Genomic DNA, 19005 nt, shown 5'->3' with positions numbered 1-19005 from the left:
CGAGGCCGGGGCGGGCTGGGGTGATGGCCGAGGCCGGGGCTGGGGCACATGGCCGGGGTGATGGCCGAGGCGGGCTGGGGTGATGGCCGAGGCCGGGGCTGGGGCGCATGGCCGGGGTGATGGCCGAGGCCGGGGCGGGCTGGGGTGATGGCTGAGGCTGGGGCTGGGGCACATGGCCGGGGTGATGGCCGAGGCCGGGGCGGGCTGGGGTGATGGCCGAGGCTGGGGCTGGGGCGCATGGCCGGGGTGATGGCCAAGGCCGGGGCGGGCTGGGGTGATGGCTGAGGCCGGGGCTGGGGCGCATGGCCGGGGTGATGGCCGAGGCCCGGGCTGGCTGGGGCACATGGCCGGGGTGATGGCCGAGGCCGGGGCTGGGGCACATGGCCGGGGTGATGGCCGAGGCCGGGGCTGGGGCACATGGCCGGGGTGATGGCCGAGGCCGGGGCTGGGGCACATGGCCGGGGTGATGGCCAAGGCTGGGGCTGGGGCACATGGCCGGGGTGATGGCTGAGGCTGGGGCTGGGGCGCATGGCCGGGGTGATGGCCGAGGCCTGGGCGGGCTGGGGTGATGGCCGAGGCCGGGGCTGGGGCACATGGCCGGGGTGATGGCCGAGGCCGGGGCGGGCTGGGGTGATGGCCGAGGCTGGGGCTGGGGCGCATGGCCGGGGTGATGGCCGAGGCCGGGGCTGGGGCGCATGGCTGGGGTGATGGCCGAGGCCTGGGCAGGCCAGGGGGTGTGCAGGGTCCAGCCCCGGGTTAATGGCTCTCCAGTTTTAAGCCTGAGCCTCAGCTGTGGCTCTGTACTGAGCACACAGTGTTCGCTCAGGAGATTAAGATGAAAATGTGTTCTCCTTGCTAGAGAGAGCACATAAACAACCCATAAACGGCCCATTAACCTACAAAATTTGCAGTAAAGAGCATGTGGTAAAGCAAGCCATAGGAGACCTGTGACCCAGCAAATGCCTTAATTGGATTCTGAACCTTATCGTCTGTTCTAAATGCGACTAATAGGAAATTAGTAAAAATGAAAGAATACGTGAAAGAAGGGGAGACCTGAGATGCATTTCTGTAATTCCTGTCCTGACACACTTCAGCGGGCAAAATATTGAGGGTGGTGGTTGTGGAATGGTTGTGTTACAGGCTCGAGTATCAGAGTAACGCATCCATGTAATGGAGCCTGCTTGAAATGACTGGGAATAGGTGATGTTCCCATCAGCTATGTGACCCCTTGAGCTCCAGCAGCTCTGCGGTCGCCGGGCCGGGCTGCTGCGGGCACCCTGCTTGCTGTGCTCCCCGCTGCTTTTGGAAGTCACAGGATCTGCGTTTATTCATTGCGTTTCTGCTGTGAAACCGCCAAACGCCTGGAGAATGGCGGTCAGTTAGCAGCGGTGCTTTGCAACTGAATTTAAACCAGTTAAGTAAAGAAGCAGCAGTACATCATAGAAGTTTGCAGGCTCCTGCAGTGAGCTGTTTTGTGTTCCTTTCTGTGTGATGCGTTGTGTAGGGGACACGTCTGTGTCCGTGTCCATGTCCAAAGCACTACTGCAGCAGAACTAGGTGCTGTTGTGTTATGCGTGGTCCGCTGCAATAGTGGCATTTGACGCCTTAGCTGACTCCTTGGCTCCTGTTTTAATAGGTGTTTTCATGTGTGCGCCCAGGGAGGGGGTCCTGCCCGCGGCCGGTGTGCGGGACCAGAGCCGCGGGGCTCGGGCTGGGACGCCGCCCGGGAGGCGGGTCAGCCCAGCCGGGCCGTGGGGCGCCGGAGCCGGAACCCCCTGGTGCTCGGGTGCGTTGGTTTAAGCACTAAATCCTGGCTCCAGCGGCCGAGCGGGGTTAACTGTGTAAGGCTGAGCTCAAGCGTTGCGCCTAATTGCACTTCTGGAATAGGATAATCTTAATTATTTACTCTAATGTTTGTTTTCAGCACGTTTTACATGCAGATTTTTAGTCCAAATTGCTTTTAGAAGTGCAAGGACAAAAAACCCCACAAACAAAAAACCAACCAACCAACCAAACAAAAAAACACAGTACATTTCTATTAAATTATTACTGTTAATATACTTTAAATAGAAATCCATTTTATATTATGATATAATGAATTTACATCAACTTTTGCTTAACAGCCTAAGGTGAAAGCTGTGAAAGTATCTTAAAAAACAATAACATGAAGGTATGAGAGGGCACGTTTCTTATTGGTTCTTGTTCTCACATTCCAAAATGAGACTTTGTTTACCCTGGAAAAATCAGCGGTGGTTGGACACCTGGTGTAATTAATTATTTTGCAACAGACAGCTGATGTTTAGGAAGGAAATGCGTTTTCAGCAGCGCTGTCCAAGGTTCATCTGCTGTGTGACGGTGGCGTCTGTCCCGGAGCGCGCGGCCCCGGCCCCGCGGAGCCCGGCAGCGCCGGCAGAGCGGCCCCCGCGCCCCGGCCCCACGGAGCCCGGCAGCGCCGGCAGAGCGGCCCCCGCGCCCCGGCCCCGTGGAGCCCGGCAGCGCTGGCAGAGTGGCCCCCGCGCCCCGGCCCCGTGGAGCCCGGCAGCGCCGGCAGACTGGCCCTCGCACTCCGGCTCCCGGGGCCTGCGCAGCCGCGGTCTCGGTTCCTGGGTGCTCGGTCACCTGTGTTTCCTAACCAGGGAGGGCTTTTGCTCGTTTTTCTGGAGCTAATAATGCAAATGGACGTGGCGTGTGCCATCCAAAGAGCCCGTGTTGAACATAGTTTCTTGGGCAGCCTTTTCCTGATGGGAACAGTTGTTGTTTGTCAGTGCATTGGTGCCTGACTAAATGCATTGGGTTGCATTCTTCATGTATAGATGACCCAGCCTTTCTGTTAAATATTCCTGCAGTTTCCAGCAGTGGGTCTGGGAGGGTTTCAGCCTGCCTGGGCAGGCCAATGGCAGCCGAGCCACGGGGACAGGGAGGGGACAGCGGCCATGGGATGCTGCCGCAGCAAGCCCCAAGAGTTTGGCTCAAACTGGTTTTACGTCATATAAAAAAGGGGGCGAAGGATCCCAGGTGATCAGAGTACGAAAGGTCCTTGGGCACGCACCATAGAGCATATTGGTTTTGAGCTTGATAGCGCTTTTTTTTTACAAGGGCTGCAAATTGCTGTCAGATAGGGCTGTAGGAAGAGCCGAGCTTTCTTGAACTTTACTCCCAGCTTGAACTTTTAAGGAGTGAGTGAGAGGCGAGGAAGGGGAGAGAGGGAGGCAGACGCGCCCTCGCGCCCCTCTGTCCGCAGCAGCCAGGATGTCCGATGGAGAGCAGAGCCCGGAGAAGCAGCCGAATGGCTTTGGGGAGACGGGCAGGGAGCGGAGCCGCACGTCCCTGGTCATCTCACAGGCTCTTAACCGCAGTATTTTCACCTCCGCAGTCTCCCCCGCTGCCGAACGCATCCGCTTCATCCTCGGAGAGGAAGATGACAGCCCCGCGCCCCCTCAGCTCTTCACGGAGCTGGATGAGCTCCTGGCCGTCGATGGACAAGAGATGGAGTGGAAGGAGACCGCAAGGTGAGTTGGTTTTCCTTCCCCCTGCGAGGGAAGGGAAGGGAAGGGAAGCTGCACAGGGTTCCTGTGGGAAATTACTTCTTAATGTTCAGCAGAGGCAGCGTCTGTGCTACGGGACAGCTGAGGGAACCCACAGAAAGGGTTTTCCTGCCGTGAACTGGAGTGTTTGTTTAAATATCCCTTTAAAGCAAAAGCTAGAAAAAATGGAGTGCCAAATGTATTTGAAAATGTTGCCTTTGGAGACCTAACAGATTCATGGGCTTTTTGGTGCTTTGCAAAGAATGACAATATCTTGGCCAGAACTGTTGGAAATTGGTGCCTGAATAAAGCTTCTGCAAATGTATTAAACCTACTTCAGTTCTGTTGCCCAAAAGAACTGACTCCCCTCCACAGCACACGTTGGAAGGCTTTGACTGTCTCTCTCATATTGAGTTACTGATGAGATTAATTTTAAATAGGCAAAAAAAACGAAAGGTTCTTTAGAGTGTTATTCAAGGGGTGTGTTGGATTGGGTCGCTCGCATTGAATTTTGGTCCTCTGCCTGTTTCCTTCATGGTGCTGTTTTAGGACTGGCATGGTTTTTGACCTAGTTGACCTAATTTAGATATAGTTCATTTTTGAACAAATCCAAAAGAGCCTTTGGATTGGATTCATGATCTAAAGGCTGCTGTTTAGCCCTTAAACCTTATAAAATGGTAACTTTTTTTATACAATGGAAATGTTTTTCTTGGGCTTGCGTTACAAGGTGAACCCCTAGTTACAGTGCGGTTGCGCAAAGGCCTGAAACATGATGCTAGAAAGAGATGCTGCCCAGGCGGAGCGCGGCGGGGGCTTCGCCTGCCCTGCTCCAGCCCCCTCTTCACCCGGGGCTCGTGGTTTTCTTTGTTGTGGCTGGGCTAAGCTCTTTCCACACCTTCCAGCCCTAAGGGCACCTACTGTGTTGGTAGTTAGCCCGTGTTGTTTGGTTACCATAATCTTCTTTACCTGCGATTTAATGAACCACTCCACCACCTACCCCTTTACCCCCTTATCTTTATTTTTACTCCTTGGTCACTTGGAGAGCCTATTTAAAGACTTTTCACCTTTTACTCTTTAACTTCTGACTTATTGGTCATCCTTTTCTCCCTTTATTGCTGTTCTACCCTCTTATCATTTGTCTGGTATTTGCATTTTGTCATCTGTACTGCTCACCTCTGCTTTTCGCAGCCGATTATGCTTTCCTCTGCCCATGTGTAGACCTTTGAGAAGGCTTGTTGAATTCTAGTTTGTTAAAGCTTTGGCACAGTTCAGACCTTCGTGGTGTGTTTCTGCTCACGCAGTCTCTTTGGTTTCCCCTTTGTAGTGTGGGCGTTAGCAAGCTTTGCTTTCCTCAAGCTCACCAATGTCAGCCGTCAGAAGAAAGGTGCCCCGTGTCCTGCGTGACGGGTCACAAAGCGCTGCTGGTGCTTGGGGAGCGTTTGTCACGCGCCCTCCACTTCGGCGTTGGAGGAGGCTCCTAGCGGGATGTGCGTACGCGCCTTGTGCTGCCGCGTGGCTGCAGAGAAAAAGGGGGTTTTCCTCTCCTCTGGCAGATGCTTCTGGTTTTGTGTGTTTCCACAGATTTTTGGTAAAAGTGCTAGATGGAGCTGCATATGTAATTCTCTCTCTTTAAATAGCTGGTAGATGTCACAGAAAATTTCTTACAGGAACCTTAAAGCTGCTGATTTAAAGATGTTTTCAGAGGGGACCTTTAGTTGCCCATCTTGGTCCTGGGTTCATGTCGGTGGAGCCGTCTGCGCTGCAGCCGCTGTGCGAACAGGCAGCGGTTGTCACCCGCGCGCGGTGACAGTTCTAACGGTAGGTGGGATCAGCCCGTGACCCGGGCTGGATCGTGACCGTGGACCTTTGCGTGGTCCTGTTCCCTGTTAGCACATGGTGCTATCAGGACACGGCCAACAATAAAGGGCCACTTGGAAAAAACATCTTCAGTGTAGACCAACTTTCTCCCAGCAAAGCCCTGTAAATACGGTGGAAAGAGAGCAGTAAAAGGGAAGGTTTACTGCTGTTAAAGGGTAACCTGGAGATTTGGGTCACTGGGTGGTTCATTTTGCTGGTGCTTGTCATTATTTCACCTGGTGCGGATGGACAAGTTCTTGCACTAGCATGGGAATATTGGCGTTTCAGCAATAGTTACGGGATACAGAGCAAACCAGCAACGCGAGAAGACCTGAAACAGCTTGAGGACACCGGTCTGTGCCGAGGTTCGGTACAGAACGCCTGGCAGCCGTGATGTGCACACCATAGTGGGGATTGTCGTTCTGCGAGACAAGGATGGTAGAAAGGTCACGAGATGACAGTGGGAAGGAATGAAGGGATGGTGGACAGGTGTTTTTTAAATCTTCCATTGGGGTCATCTTTGTGTGAACTCTGTCAGACAGTGCATTTACACCCCCCAGTCCTGTGCACACTGTAGAGCTTTGGGCTGGCTTGCTAAACCTTGACAGGCTGCAGCTACCTGATGATAATTTTATTGTGGCACCGTTACCTTCAGGTAGGTCAGTTATGACACTGTTGCACCAAGGGTGAGTCTTCCCGTGATCTGTGATCCCAGAGCCACGTTTGCTCCCCAGGGGACACGTTTGGCCCCTGGGAGGTGAAAGGGGCTGTCTGCGCTTCAGCTGGGACTCGTTCTTGTCACCACAGGCATCAGCTACAAGTGAAGTGGCACACCAAATCGCTTCCATTGGACTCAGAATGAAGATTTCTGCTTGCCTGTAAGCCTCTGGTTGCCTTGCGTGCTTGCTGGCAGCTGGAGTAGTTAATGAGGTGAAGCGGAGAACAGTAACTAAAAAACCATAAAGGACAAGACTATAGAAGGCCACTTGGACAGCTTAGCTTAACTGCGTACTGCAGGTTTGTGTGCAAGGTGGTTTTCCATTGGGACTTCAGAATGAAAAGTCTGGATGGGCTTGAACTCTGCCGAGGAGAAGAGTTATTCCAGGAACTGTGCTGGGTACAGCAGGGGTAGTTCAGACACGTTGCAAGTCAAAATTAGTTTTGCTGTGTTTGTGTTGTGGATTGTAGTCGGAAAAGTAAACAGAAAGCAAATATTGATAATCCTGAATAGTACACCTTCACTGAAACATAAACCCTTCGTGATTTGCAGCCTTTATGTTGTTGTTACAAGCTAAACTGCATCTCAGTGGCACGTTTGTGTACAGAACATACATCCTGTGAAAGTCACAGATTTGCAGCTGCCCAAGTCCCTTGGGTGTCTGGGAAACACCTACATTGTCCGCACTAAAGGGACCCTTATTATTCTGGGACCAAATCCAGTTCTTTAGCTTGGGTTTAAAAAAAATAGTGTAAAAAGAGATTATTGCAATTGAAAAATGTAATTGATGAGTCCTCCAGTAACACATTTTTCAGGCTTAAATATTATTTCCCTTGTTGTTAATAATAGTCCTTAGAACCAATTAACGAAATAACCGCCTTACCTTTACGCACGTGGTTTTTGTTTTAATAATCCCCTTACATTAGTCACTGGAATTTTAATTTTCCACATATATTGAAATAGTATCTCAAACAGGATTAAAAGGTGCTTCAACTTTGCAATTAGATGATGTTAAAACACCCCCTTGGCGGGCGCCCCGAGCTTTTGGCAAGGCGCGCTGGGTGCTGCGCGGCTAGCGGAAGGGCTGCGGTGCTGCTCCTCCTGCTCTTGGGCCGTTTCCTCCCCGAGTCCCGCAGAAGGAGCGGTTTGCTCTGCGAACCCCGGGGTGCCGGGGGAGCCCCCTCGGGTTAGACCTCCCGCTCACGGCTGCCAGGACGCGGGCGCAGGGCTTAGGGGTGCAGAGAGGGCTTTGCCCAGAACGGGATTCAACCTTTGCTCTAATCTTCAACTAGACAGGAGCCTTCTGGGTTTTTTCAAACATACTTGGTTAAATCATTAATGGTCAGAGAGCGGAGGGAAACAACGAACCCCTTAATTAGTGTCTTCTCCTTGGGCGTCTCACTCCTGCTAGGAACATGTCGGGTTTGTTGGGATGTGCTTCTCCCCTTGGCCTCGTGCAGCCTGTTGCTCTTGGGCGGTGTCACTCAGTGCTGCTGCCTGTTGTCAAGGCTGCTGAGCCGTGGCGGTGGCTGAAGTTGTCAGATGTTATGGCCTGGATTTGGATACGTGAAAGCAAGTCATACTTCCAGAAGTGCTGATTTATTTTAGTTTTGTTTGTTAAGTTTTGGAGCTGTGGTGCTCAGCGCTTCTCCCGGCCGGGTGCTTGAGATGAGTTGCGAAGGGTGAATGCAGTGGCTGGTTTCCCTCCCTGGGGTCCGATGGCGCATCGGTCGCCGCTGCGCTCGGTTTGGTGCAGTGTCAGGTTAGACCCGGTTGTGCAAACTGCGGAGGGAACTACCAAGTCTCAGCTGACTCGGTGAGACCACCTGTGTACTCTCGGCCTGGAGCAAACATCAGGTAAGCTGTGTTAGTTTAAGTCTAGGTGAAAGGTATTAAAGATAACGCGTTTTACTTGACATTCGCAATAGTTTACAGGCAGGTGGAGCATTATTGCCGCTCAGCTGACACATACCAGTTTGTTGAGCCTTTGCAACTTGATCATGGATTTGTGGCTGCGGGAAAATGCGTGTTCTTGAACTTGTCGATAGCCGTGATGGTTCAGCTGTTTCGCTTCTTTCAGAGACATGTCTGGAAGGAGCCACCAAGTTTAATGTGGTCTTGTTGCTCTGCCCTCTCGTAGGTGGATAAAGTTTGAGGAGAAGGTAGAACAAGGTGGGGAGCGATGGAGTAAACCTCACGTGGCCACGTTGTCCCTGCACAGCTTGTTTGAGTTGAGGACATGCATAGAGAAGGGGTCCATAATGCTGGATATGGAGGCCTCTTCTCTCCCGCAGGTGGTGGGTAAGTAAAGCTGCCTTGGCTCTTTCCCGCGACTCTTCCCTGACACTTTTCGATAACCCTGATGACAGTTTCACTGATGGTTTCAATGAAAAAGTGCTGCTTGTTCATTAAAAGGGGAAAATAAAGAAGTAATCCTCCAAGGAATAACAGGAAAAGCTGGAAAGGACCTGGGGAAGGATAAGAGGTAAATGAAAGGAGTTCTTCTCAATTCAGGAAGATGAGCAGAAGAATTGACTTGAATGATGATCACACTTACTTCTAACTATTTTTTGGCAATTATATAGAATCATTTGGATCCTGAAGTAGATATCCTAAGTTATGTTGGATATCCTAAGGTATCACTACATGTGTGTGAGCGCAGTAGCGTACACTGCCTTAGGTAATGTTTATGGTCAGAAACACACCATTTTACAAGGCCCCCTCTCCCAGCACAGCGCCGTCTGCCTGGTGCGGTTTCTGGCCGGGAGGTCGGGGGCACTGGGAGCAGGTGGGTGGCGCTGGGCGCGGGGAGCTCCCCGCCAGCAGCGTGCGTGTGCAGCAGGCGCAGGGCCAGCTGTGCCTCACTCTGCCGGATGGGATGGCCCTTTATTGGCGATCAAAATAGCCGTGGCCTGGAATGCGGCTTAGTGACACGGCTGAGGTCTGCACCGTGTTCCTGGTGATGCGTGAGAAGACATAAAAAATAAGTGTTCAGCGCGAGCCGTCCAGTGGAGGTACATTCAAACGGTACGCTGGGTTTAGAAGCCGTTAGTGAAGAGGTGAAGAAAAAATGAAATACGAACCCCTCAGAACTTGGAGATTTGAATCATCATCTCCAGAGGCAGGCTCAGCATTGGCCTGGCTGCAGTTACCAAGTGACGAGCATTGCACTAGTTTGTAAGAGTTCAAAGTACAAAAGCTGCCTCTGATGTTGTCTTCAGAGTTTTAAGCTTAGTTTTGTAGGTGCTTAGGGTGACATTTATCTTTCTGTATTTTTGTATCCATGTGTGCAGATGCACAGCTTTACAAAACCTTTTTTCTTTTTAATATTCTGAAGTTTTATCCTGAAGCTGAACATACCAGAGAGGATAGTGTCTCATGTCAGTGGTCCAAAACTTTGATCTTCAGATATTAAGTGTCTTTCTGAAGGCAGTTGAAGATGTTGCCTTCAGTATCTTCCCTCAGCCACCCCAGTCAAACCTAATTGCTGGGGACTACAGAAGAATAGCACTTTGCAAAAATGGAACTTGTGGCACACGTTGGTGTCACCGTACCCACCTGCACCTACTCACGCTTTGCTGACTGCGGGGAAGAGCTGGGCGTTTGTCCCTGGTGGTTTGAGGAGGCCTTAATTCTTGGGCAGCATATACGAGACGACTGTCTGACTCACCGAGTTAGCAAATGTGATGCATGTTCTGCCTCCGTTGTCCCATAACTTTTATTATTAGCACAAATAAAAGTTACTGGTAGACAAATAAGAGCTGCCACTTTCCCTTGGGGGACAGCATGTTAACTGATGAAATCAAGTGAGCAACCTAATGTGAGATTCAATGCGCAATAGAGATTCTTGATAGATCTGGCTACCGTTTTTGGGACAGAGGAACAGAAAGGAGGGAGCCGATGGGAAGCGAGCGGTCTTTGCAGCGACTTGGAAGATTATTTTTTCTGATGACACAGTTGAAAGCAAAGCCACTTAATATGTCATGTGAAAATGGGAGCAAATTCTGCCTTTTGTAGTTACTGTCATTTTACTTGAGTTCTGAGAGTGAATGATTTAATTAGTTGCTCATCTCCAGGACATTTTTCTGTGGTATAAGATTAGGTTCTATTTGGGGCCTGTGAGGTGAACTCGGTCCTCGTTGAACCTCAGAAGTTCTGCCGTGTTATTTTTGAAGCGTACTGGAACCTGTGGTGCAGTTGGAGCTTCGTCACAGAAGCTCAGGGCAGATTCCTTCTCCGAACTAAGAACCGGCTTGTCCTGGGTGCAGTTGGTTTGAAATACGCTCCTTGGCGTGTGTGGAAAGAACAGAAGGGAGTCTCGGGGCAAGAGGAGCGTGTTGGCGGCTGGTGGGTCTTGCTGGATGGGAACGCGTTCCGTTTCAAAGGAAACGTCTGAAAGAGATTCCCATTAAAAATAAAATGGCCAAGTGCAGTGGTGGTTTTGAGATGGGAAGGAACATTTTCAGAAAGGTAGGGTGAAAATCACCCATCTCTCCCCCTGCTCTCCCTTGATGTAGCTGAGTTTTGTGCTTAGTGATTAACGTGTCTCTTTTCTCCCTCTCCCCTTGCCTTGTGTGCAACAGAAATGATCGTCGACAATCAGATCGAGACGGGGCTTTTGAAATTAGAGCTGAAGGACAAAGTCACCTACACGCTGCTCAGGAAGCACCGGCACCAGACCAAGAAGTCCAACCTGCGCTCTCTGGCTGACATTGGAAAGACCGTCTCCAGTGCAAGTAGGATGTTTTCCAACCCCGATAATGGTAATGCAGAGGCTAACTGGCTATAGCCTTCCGTTCTAAAGCAACCCACCAACCCTGCCCGCCGAAAACTAACTTTGTGGCCATGACGACGCTTTTCTAACCCGCAATTACTGTAGCGAGACCCCGCGCTGATGGCACATCAGTGGTGGGCTCTGGAGGCTGCTTCTGCCGTGGCACGTTGCTCTAACCGTAAATATCTTCACTGGACGGAGTGGGAGAGGAGGAGAGGGGGCAGGCAGGGAACGGGCAGGCTGCAGGCAAGAACGGGCAGGGGCAGGCTGCAGGCAGGGAATGGGCAGGAACGGGCAGGGAATGGGCAGGGGCAGGCTGCAGGCAGGGAATGGGCAGGAACGGGCAGGGAATGGGCAGGGGCAGGCTGCAGGCAGGGAACGGGCAGGGAACGGGCAGGGGCAGGCTGCAGGCAGGGAATGGGCAGGAACGGGCAGGGAATGGGCAGGGGCAGGCTGCAGGCAGGGAACGGGCAGGGAACGGGCAGGGGCAGGCTGCAGGCAGGGAATGGGCAGGAACGGGCAGGGAATGGGCAGGGGCAGGCTGCAGGCAGGGAACAGGCAGGCTGCAGGCAGGAACGCGCAGGGAACAGGTGGGGCAAGGGCAGAGCAGCAATCCAGCAGCTGGCGGGGAGGAGATGAAGTAGGAGCATTAGGAGAGAGATTTACAAAAAAATCCTAAACAGGCCTGAACCCAGAAGGCTGATCACCTGACACATGTGTGCGGAGGTGAAGCTTTCGTACGTGTTCCATTTCTGTAACAGGTAGTGTCAGTGGCACTCTTAATCAAAAATTACATGATAGTGGCATCTAGCTTGCATTTTATTGCCATACAATCATTGTCCAGTGTGGGTAAAGCTGATTTCCATCTTGCTTATTCATCCTCAAATTGTTTGGTGATGTGTGTTGTGAGTAAGTCTGTCCCTCTGTCTAACAATGGCTTGATAACGCAGTGCCATGTCTGTAGCCGTGTTGTAACCACCGTGTGTGCCGTGGCTGCAGACAGCTGTGGAGGCCTGGGCAGCGGCTCCGCGCTTACCCAGACATGGACGTTGGCAATCTTCCTGCTAGCAGTAATCCAGAAAGAGCAGGTTGAAGCCTGTTGCCATGTCTCGGAGTTCTGTAAGCTGTCTCATGCTGCTGTATGGAAGTACAACTAAAAGCTGCTATTTTAAATTATCCAGAAATGAAAATAAGCAGAGAAATTGTTCTTCCTGCTGCATGTAAGGCCTCTTAGCTCTCTGTGTTCTGCCTCTAAAACTCACCCTAACATTTCTGCCTAACCTGTTTTCACACTTGATTACTGTTTCCTATTTTTTTATCATGCTTTGCTTTTGCAACAGGTATGTATGTGCATGTAAAGAATATTTGCTGTTCTTGATGGTATGTCTTTTCGTGGTTGAGTGCCTTGATCACGCGCTGATCGAATGAATAAGACGAAGGAGCAGTACCGTGAATCAGGGGAGCGTCCTGGGTGTGCGGGTTGTTGGTGAACATCCCCGCGGGAGCCCCGTGGAGCACAGAGAGACACTGGGGAGACGTCCTGGTTCTGGGGAGGGCCCGATGAGGTGGGGGGCGCCTTGCGGAAGATGCGGGAGCCTCTTCCAGAGAGCCCCGCGCAGCCGGGGGAAGCTCTCGCGCATCTCCATTTCCCGTTAGCCTCAGGAATCAAACTTGTAGGTTCCTCAGGTTTTTGCCCTCAGATCAGCCAGGCGCTTTAGATTCTCGGAGGATGTCCCAGTCATGGCACCCAGCAAATAACTCATGTTTGTTGTCACTTGGAATCACGAAGTCGTGTCCTGCCCAGCCCATGTTGTGGGCTTCCCCCATCTCCTCCCTGGCCTCCCGCGAGCTCCCCGCTTTGTGTGGGAGGCCACCGTGGGGAAATGCATGAGCACTATTTGCGGCGCTGTCCGTAGGTATCTGTTGTCGCCTCCGAGGCTACGTCTCGTCCTGGCCCTTCGGAGGAGCTGAGCAGGCTTGCTCCGAGATGTGGGAGGCACAACCTAAGACAGACGCGTGTTCAGCACGTGTCACCGGGGTGCTGCAGCCGAGCCCTCGGGTCTGAGCTCCAGGGAGCCCCTGCGTGTCGGAGTGCCTGCGTCTGGGCCATGGCGCGCTTTCTCCTGTCTCGTGGTTGAACCAGCAATCAGACCAGTGGTCTGTTCTCAATGTGTGTCTCAGTGAGCTCCTGGGGTGTGAAGGAACCTTCAGGACTGAGTGCACAGCATTGCTGTGATCGGTGCCTCCTTCAGCCAAGATGCCAGCCCAGCCACAGGGTTTATAATGTGCTCTGTTTACAAGGAACATGCACCTTCCACCTCTGCCTTGTGTCTGTTGTACTGAACTCTGCTGGTGACAGCCTCCTCTTTTTCAACAGCTGGTGAATGTCAAATTCTTCTTTTCCGCACTTAAAGTCACTCCTTGAGGAGCCATCAAAACCTCTGGGTGTTCAAGGCAAATTAAAACGTACTTAAGAGGTTTGAAAGTAAATCATGCACAGTGCATTATTTAACTATCCCATGGATGCTAAGCCCTGTCTCCTGGCTGTACGGAGCCGGACTGCCAGGGCTGCTTAACGAGAAAATAACAGCGTGCTCGTCCTGGGGGGATGCTGCTGACAGAGGCCGTTCATCTCCTGTTCTCACTGCTTGCTTCTCGTGGCCAAGGGCACCCTTGACTCGGGCCCTGGGTGACTTTTGCTTGTTTGAAGGTGCTGTGCAGGTCCTGGTTCTCCAGGAGTTCTGTCCTGGCTCTGCGTAGCGCGCTGGCTGACGTTCAGCCACTCCTTCCGTGGTGTTTTGCCTCGGTTTCCCCACCTGGGATGTACTGTGTTATGAGAATACATAATGCATTATGTTCCACAGCAGCTCAAGTGCTGTGAGACTTAAGGAGGGAGAGACTTTTATACAAAGGGAAATACTTCATGAATAGTTGTTGCTGTTATTTATTATTTACACTTTAATGAACAAGTGACTCCAGAATGTATTTGATAGAGTTATACCGTACTCCCTGGAGTTCAATGAGTGCCTCTCATGTGCTTCTAAAGGCAGAGTTTGTCCTTTAGAGAGATGAAACTTTAATGAGGCCGCAGGAGTGCAGCTGTCTCTCACCAGGGCTGATCCCCGTAATTAAAGTCCCATCAGCCCCAAGCGCTTATAGATCTCCTCGGAGCTTTTTTCCCAGGTAGGTATTTCCTTTCGGTGTCTGCCTTTCATTTCAGCATTGGGGACTGATGCAATATTCATGTTGCAGGCAGGTTACCGAGAGCAGCAGCCCCGGGACACGGGACTCGCGCGTTGCTGACTTGCCGCCCTGCAGAATGAGTTTAGGGGCCAGTATATTTAGGGAGCAGCTTGGCGTTCTGCTCCGCAGACCTTTACTGCCGTTGTTAAAAGGGATGACTCTCACCTTTAGTTTAAGATTTAACCGTGGTTTAACCATAGCTTTTTTTAGTTTAACTGTAAAGCACGTGGGTGTAAATTAGAAAGCACCCTGCTAATGTACTGTACAGAGTTATTGTGTGTTCGTTAAGGGTCGTTAATGAAACGAACCCCACTGAAGCTGAACCAAACCCTGCTGTAGGTTATGTATAAGAATATTATGCAACTTCCCAGCTCTTACTGGGTCAGCACAACTCATTTGGATTTTGATAAGTACCTAATTGGTATTAGATTACTTTCAAGAACATTTCTTTAGGAAACACTTTACCATAATATCATTAGCATGGATTCTGCCCGTGATTTGCCTTCATTATTTTTTCAAGGAAGTTAGACTTAAAACCCAGTTTAAATAATGGCGATTTTCTTCAAGCATATTCATATGAAATCTGGAAATAACCTCTGCCCATGGTGCTCAGAGATATTTAGGTGCCTGTATCTCACTTAGCTCAGAGAGCTTCAATAACTAGGTCTTAGGGACTCTAAGGTTTTCTATACCCTTCTTAGTTTCGTTATAAACTCCCGTTCTGGTATTATGTTTAATCATAATTGAAGCTTTTGGATGTGTCTGAGGATACTCTCTTTGCATAAAGCAGGAAAAAAGGTAAAGAAGCAGGAGCTGCGGACACTTAGCCCGGGAAAACGCGTGCGTTTTCAGCCGGCCGCGGGTCTCTGTAGAGCAGCTCAGTGTGCGGCCGTGGCGGTGCTGCGCCCATCTCCGGCGGTGCTGCGCCCATCTCCGGCGGTGCTGCGCCCATCTCCGGCGGCGCTGCGCCGGCAGGGCTGTGAAACGGCCGCAGGAGCGCGGCAGCCCCGGCGTCCCGGCCGCTCCCAGCCTGGGCAGAGCTCCCGGGGTGGCCTCAGCTTCCCCGGCTCTGCCCCTTCTGCTCCTCTTGGGGATTAACGCCCGGCAGCAATCTGATTGGCACAAACACCCAACTTGTAAGCGGCCAAGGTGTGCACCAAATGGCTTTTACTCATCACTCTGTCATAAAGATTGATATTTGAATCACGTTTCTGGGAGGATGTTTTCTCAGAAATGCTTTTGCTCCTGGGAAAGAAATTGTGCAGAAGATGGCAATTTCTTGTGTGACAGGACGGAGGAGGACAGATCAAAGCACTGCTTTGCTGTCTGTTCAACAGGGAAGAGATGATTATCAAGCAGCCAAGCAGACGAAGCTGCACCACGCAGCTGCCCAAAGTTCCCTTGCAAAGACACAGCCCTTCTTGTTTCTTTTATTGGTGGAAGGTTGTGAGCTGGATGAAATGTTCAACCGGGACGTTTCAGTTGAACTCCTGCAGGGCTCTCTGGCCATTTTTGCGTCTTGTCTCGTGACCTGGCTCTCCAAGAGTTCTTGGTGCCCTTTTGGGGTGCGGGGTGCGGTGCAGGCGGTGTGTGCGCGAGGCTCCGCAGCAGCCGGGGCGCCGCGAGGCTGCAGTGCCGCTCTGCCCTGCTGCGCCGCTCTGCCCTGCTGCGCCGCTCTGCCCTGCTGCGCCGCTCCGCATGAGACCCACAGTCACCCCTCCTGCTGCAGCTGTCTGAGGACTCTCTAATAGATGTTCACCTGTGCCTTGGTTATAATATTTGCTCTGCATTACTTCTGCTATTTTTTGTTTAAAAGCCTCTTCCCTGACGGTGTTTTGTATAACGTAACACCTGTGAGAGCCCGTGGCAGAAGCGTTGAAGAGAAGCAGTCAAATCATACCAAACCCGAGCTGTCAGAGGCTGCAGAAAACAGCGATGTGTGAGCGTTTGACCCTCACAGCTAATGGCATGGCACCCGTCACCGTGAGGCTATTTGTCTTGGCTGTGCTGACAGGAGGGGTTGGGAGCAGCAGGGATGGAGCGGCGCGGGCGCTGCCTGCAGCGCGGCGCCTGGCGCAGTCACACTCGACAGCTTCCTCCTCTGTGGGTCTATTCTACATTAGAGTTCAGCTTGGTTCGGTTGCGGTGTTTTTTGTACAAATGGCATCCTCAGTCCCTTAGGAGAGTTGATCGATGGTGTCAGCTGGATAATAACAGCACAGGAGCAGAGTAGTTTTAAGTCAGAAATGAGACATTTTCAAGAGATTTCCAAAGAAACCCAGCAGTGCATTTAGCTGTTTGCGTTGTTTGAAGCATTGCAGAATAAGGTTTGCGTTTCCAGCCTTAGCTGGTGGTATATACATAGTTGGGATGCTCAAAATTGGCTCCTACGGGGAAGTGACCTGAGTAACTGACTAAAGCTCCACGTGTCTGCTGTTCTTACTGACTGCACCGCAACTCGGGAGCGCTCAGCACCACCAGAACTGCAGCTGCCTTGTCCAGTTGCTGGAAATCCTCTCCTAATCTGCTTGAATTCGAGACACCAGGGATGAAAAACCAGTTCCAGACCTGCCAACTGAGTGCTGAGAGGTGGATGTTGTGTTGTGCTCCAAATGAATAGACTTAACCACTTTAGTCACCGCCGTATGCACAAAGGTGCACGTGTGTGTGTAACTGTGCGTGTTCAGACACTCTTACCTCCCAGCTGGCTTGCTTGTGCAATTGCTGGAGCTTTCCTTTCTTTCTGTCTTTAACTCTTGGTTTTCCTTCTCGCCTCTGCTCTGTCCCCTGCTGCCCGCCCGCCTGCGGCCCGTGAAGCGCGCAGCCCGCTGGAGAGCTCGGTGCCCTGCCTCGCCACGCGCTCGCCGCGCCACGACGCCCCGGTGCCGCGCAGCCCCAGCCTGGGCTGGATCAGTAAGTGCGGGCGGGAGGGGCGGCGGGAGCCCGGAGGACGCGAGGGGCAGCGCGCCGGTCCGGCCCACAGCTCGCGCCCGCCTGTCTCGTTCACGCCTGCTGCCGCGTTAGCGGGGGAGAGGGCACGCGCGCTCCTGGTGGAGCGGCTGCTGCTCTGGAGGTCCGTGGTACCCTGGGCTCTTTTTCACTCTGTTTTGTGTTTTTCTTCTCATGCCTGTCCCTTCAGCCATCAAGTGACATTTCATGTGTTGAAATACCCTTTGGCTTTATGAATTTTGCCACCAATGCAGTATTATAAATGCAACGAGCTCAAATATGTTAATTTCCATAGAAATGAAATGGAAAATAAGCTCCCTGTGCCTCGCAGCCAGCAGGCCCCGCCAGCTGTGTCTCTCAGTGAGGGGCTGCACGCGTCCCACACTCCGCTTCTCTCTTCCTGCCCTTTGTCAGATGTTCCTTGTTCCGAGCGCTGCTGATGGCGGAGCGGCTGCTCCCCAAGGGTGCAGCTTATTGCACCGGTGGCACAGGGATGCTCTTCGCAGGCCACAGCAGTGCACGGGGATCTGAATTGCAGTGTTCACTGTGAAGGATGATTATTGAGCCTTTTAGTACAAAGAGGTAATAACGTGGAGGGGTTTGGACTGACTGCCTGGCTTCTTGCACCAGTACCTGTGTGAGCACAGCCAAGGAGACACTGTGTTGGCCAGAAAGACTGTAATTTGAATTAGGCCTGAAGTGAGAAATTACCCTTAGTTAGCAAACGGAGTAAGAGTGGACATCGTGTGCTAAAGTCTCTGGCTGAGGTCTCAGCAGCAGGAACTTTTTACTCCCCTGGTTTGTTGAAGGCATAGAGCACCTATAGACTAGGCATCTTGTTTCCTTCTGTGCCCGTGTTCCCTTCTGGCCAGAGCAGCCACTTGTCTGAGGATTCCCCAGGTCTTCAGGGCCTTTTTCCCCTCTGAGGTCTTTCTCGGGAGGGGTATTGCTAGGCCTGCCATGGAGACCCACGTCACCTTGTGTCACTGTGGTCTCCAACTCGTTCCATCTGCTGCACAGAGTCGCTCTTACAAGCTGGCCTGTCATACAGGCATTAACAACTGGCTGTTGGACGTCTTTCCTGGCTCTGGATCTGCACAGAGCACAACCATGACGAACCTGAGGTAGAAGGCTGAACTGACTTGGGCCACTGTGACCACAGAGCCAAATGGCTTTTGAGCCAACGCTGGACAAGTGGCATCTTGCATTTCTAGCAGCATCGCTCTGTTACTGCCTTGGCTTGGCAGCCAAGATGTGCACAGGGATTTGGGAAGAGTCTAAATGCAAGCCGAGACACTGGCAAGTTCCTTAGGTCAGCAGAGCTGGTGGGAAGACAGTGCTTGTGGTTTCCAGCCTGTGTTCTAGGCATTATCAGAATCCGTACTGAGCGGGACTAGTCTGAACCTGAAGGCTCTGTAAAGCGTCTCCAAAGGATGAGCTGCACAGGCACCGAACTTCAGGGGAAAAAATTCACATTGCGTGGTCTAGAGGTTTTGGCTGTCGGCATTAAGTGTAAAATTTGTTGCAAGGAGATAGAGATACGAATCATAGCCTGAGAGCTCTATTTAGGTTGGGATTATGAGACGCTTTCTACCTCCACAGAACAAAGAGCACTTTTTAACTTTGCGGTGCTCAGATCTCTTAACGCAAGGCCAGTCTAGTGACGGAAGGCAGCATGAACAGGGCCCGTGTGCCGTGCCGGGAGGCTGGAGCTGCGGCCGCGGTGCTCACAGCTCCGGGAGGCTGGAGCTGCGGCCGCGGTGCTCACAGCTCCGGGAGGCTGGAGCTGCGGCCGCGGTGCTCACAGCTCCGGGAGGCTGGAGCTGCGGCCGCGGTGCTCACAGCTCCGGGAGGCTGGAGCTGCGGCCGCGGTGCTCACAGCTCCGGGAGGCTGGAGCAGCGGCCGCGGTGCTCACAGCTCCGGGAGGCTGGAGCAGCGG

The 19005-nt window shown here is 52.2% G+C and overlaps 1 protein-coding gene across 1 annotated transcript in view; it reads left to right on the top strand.

Moving 5' to 3' along the window:
* SLC4A4 (solute carrier family 4 member 4) overlaps positions 1 to 19005 on the top strand; it is a gene marked incomplete at its 3' end in the record, with an annotated part of 130191 nt that overhangs the window by 52598 nt on the left and 58588 nt on the right. The window contains exons 3-5 of the mRNA XM_080344071.1: positions 3374 to 3509; positions 8240 to 8400; positions 10683 to 10862. Coding sequence (XP_080200197.1) covers positions 3374 to 3509; positions 8240 to 8400; positions 10683 to 10862 — 477 coding nt within the window. The remainder of the gene's footprint in view (positions 1 to 3373; positions 3510 to 8239; positions 8401 to 10682; positions 10863 to 19005) is intronic.

This window comes from Nesoenas mayeri (genome assembly GCF_963082525.1).
Source record: "Nesoenas mayeri genome assembly, chromosome: 4".
Classification (NCBI taxonomy): Eukaryota; Metazoa; Chordata; class Aves; order Columbiformes; family Columbidae; genus Nesoenas; species Nesoenas mayeri.
The sequence above is the reverse complement of the archived record's forward strand: the minus strand, read 5'-3'. Positions and strand labels throughout refer to the sequence as shown.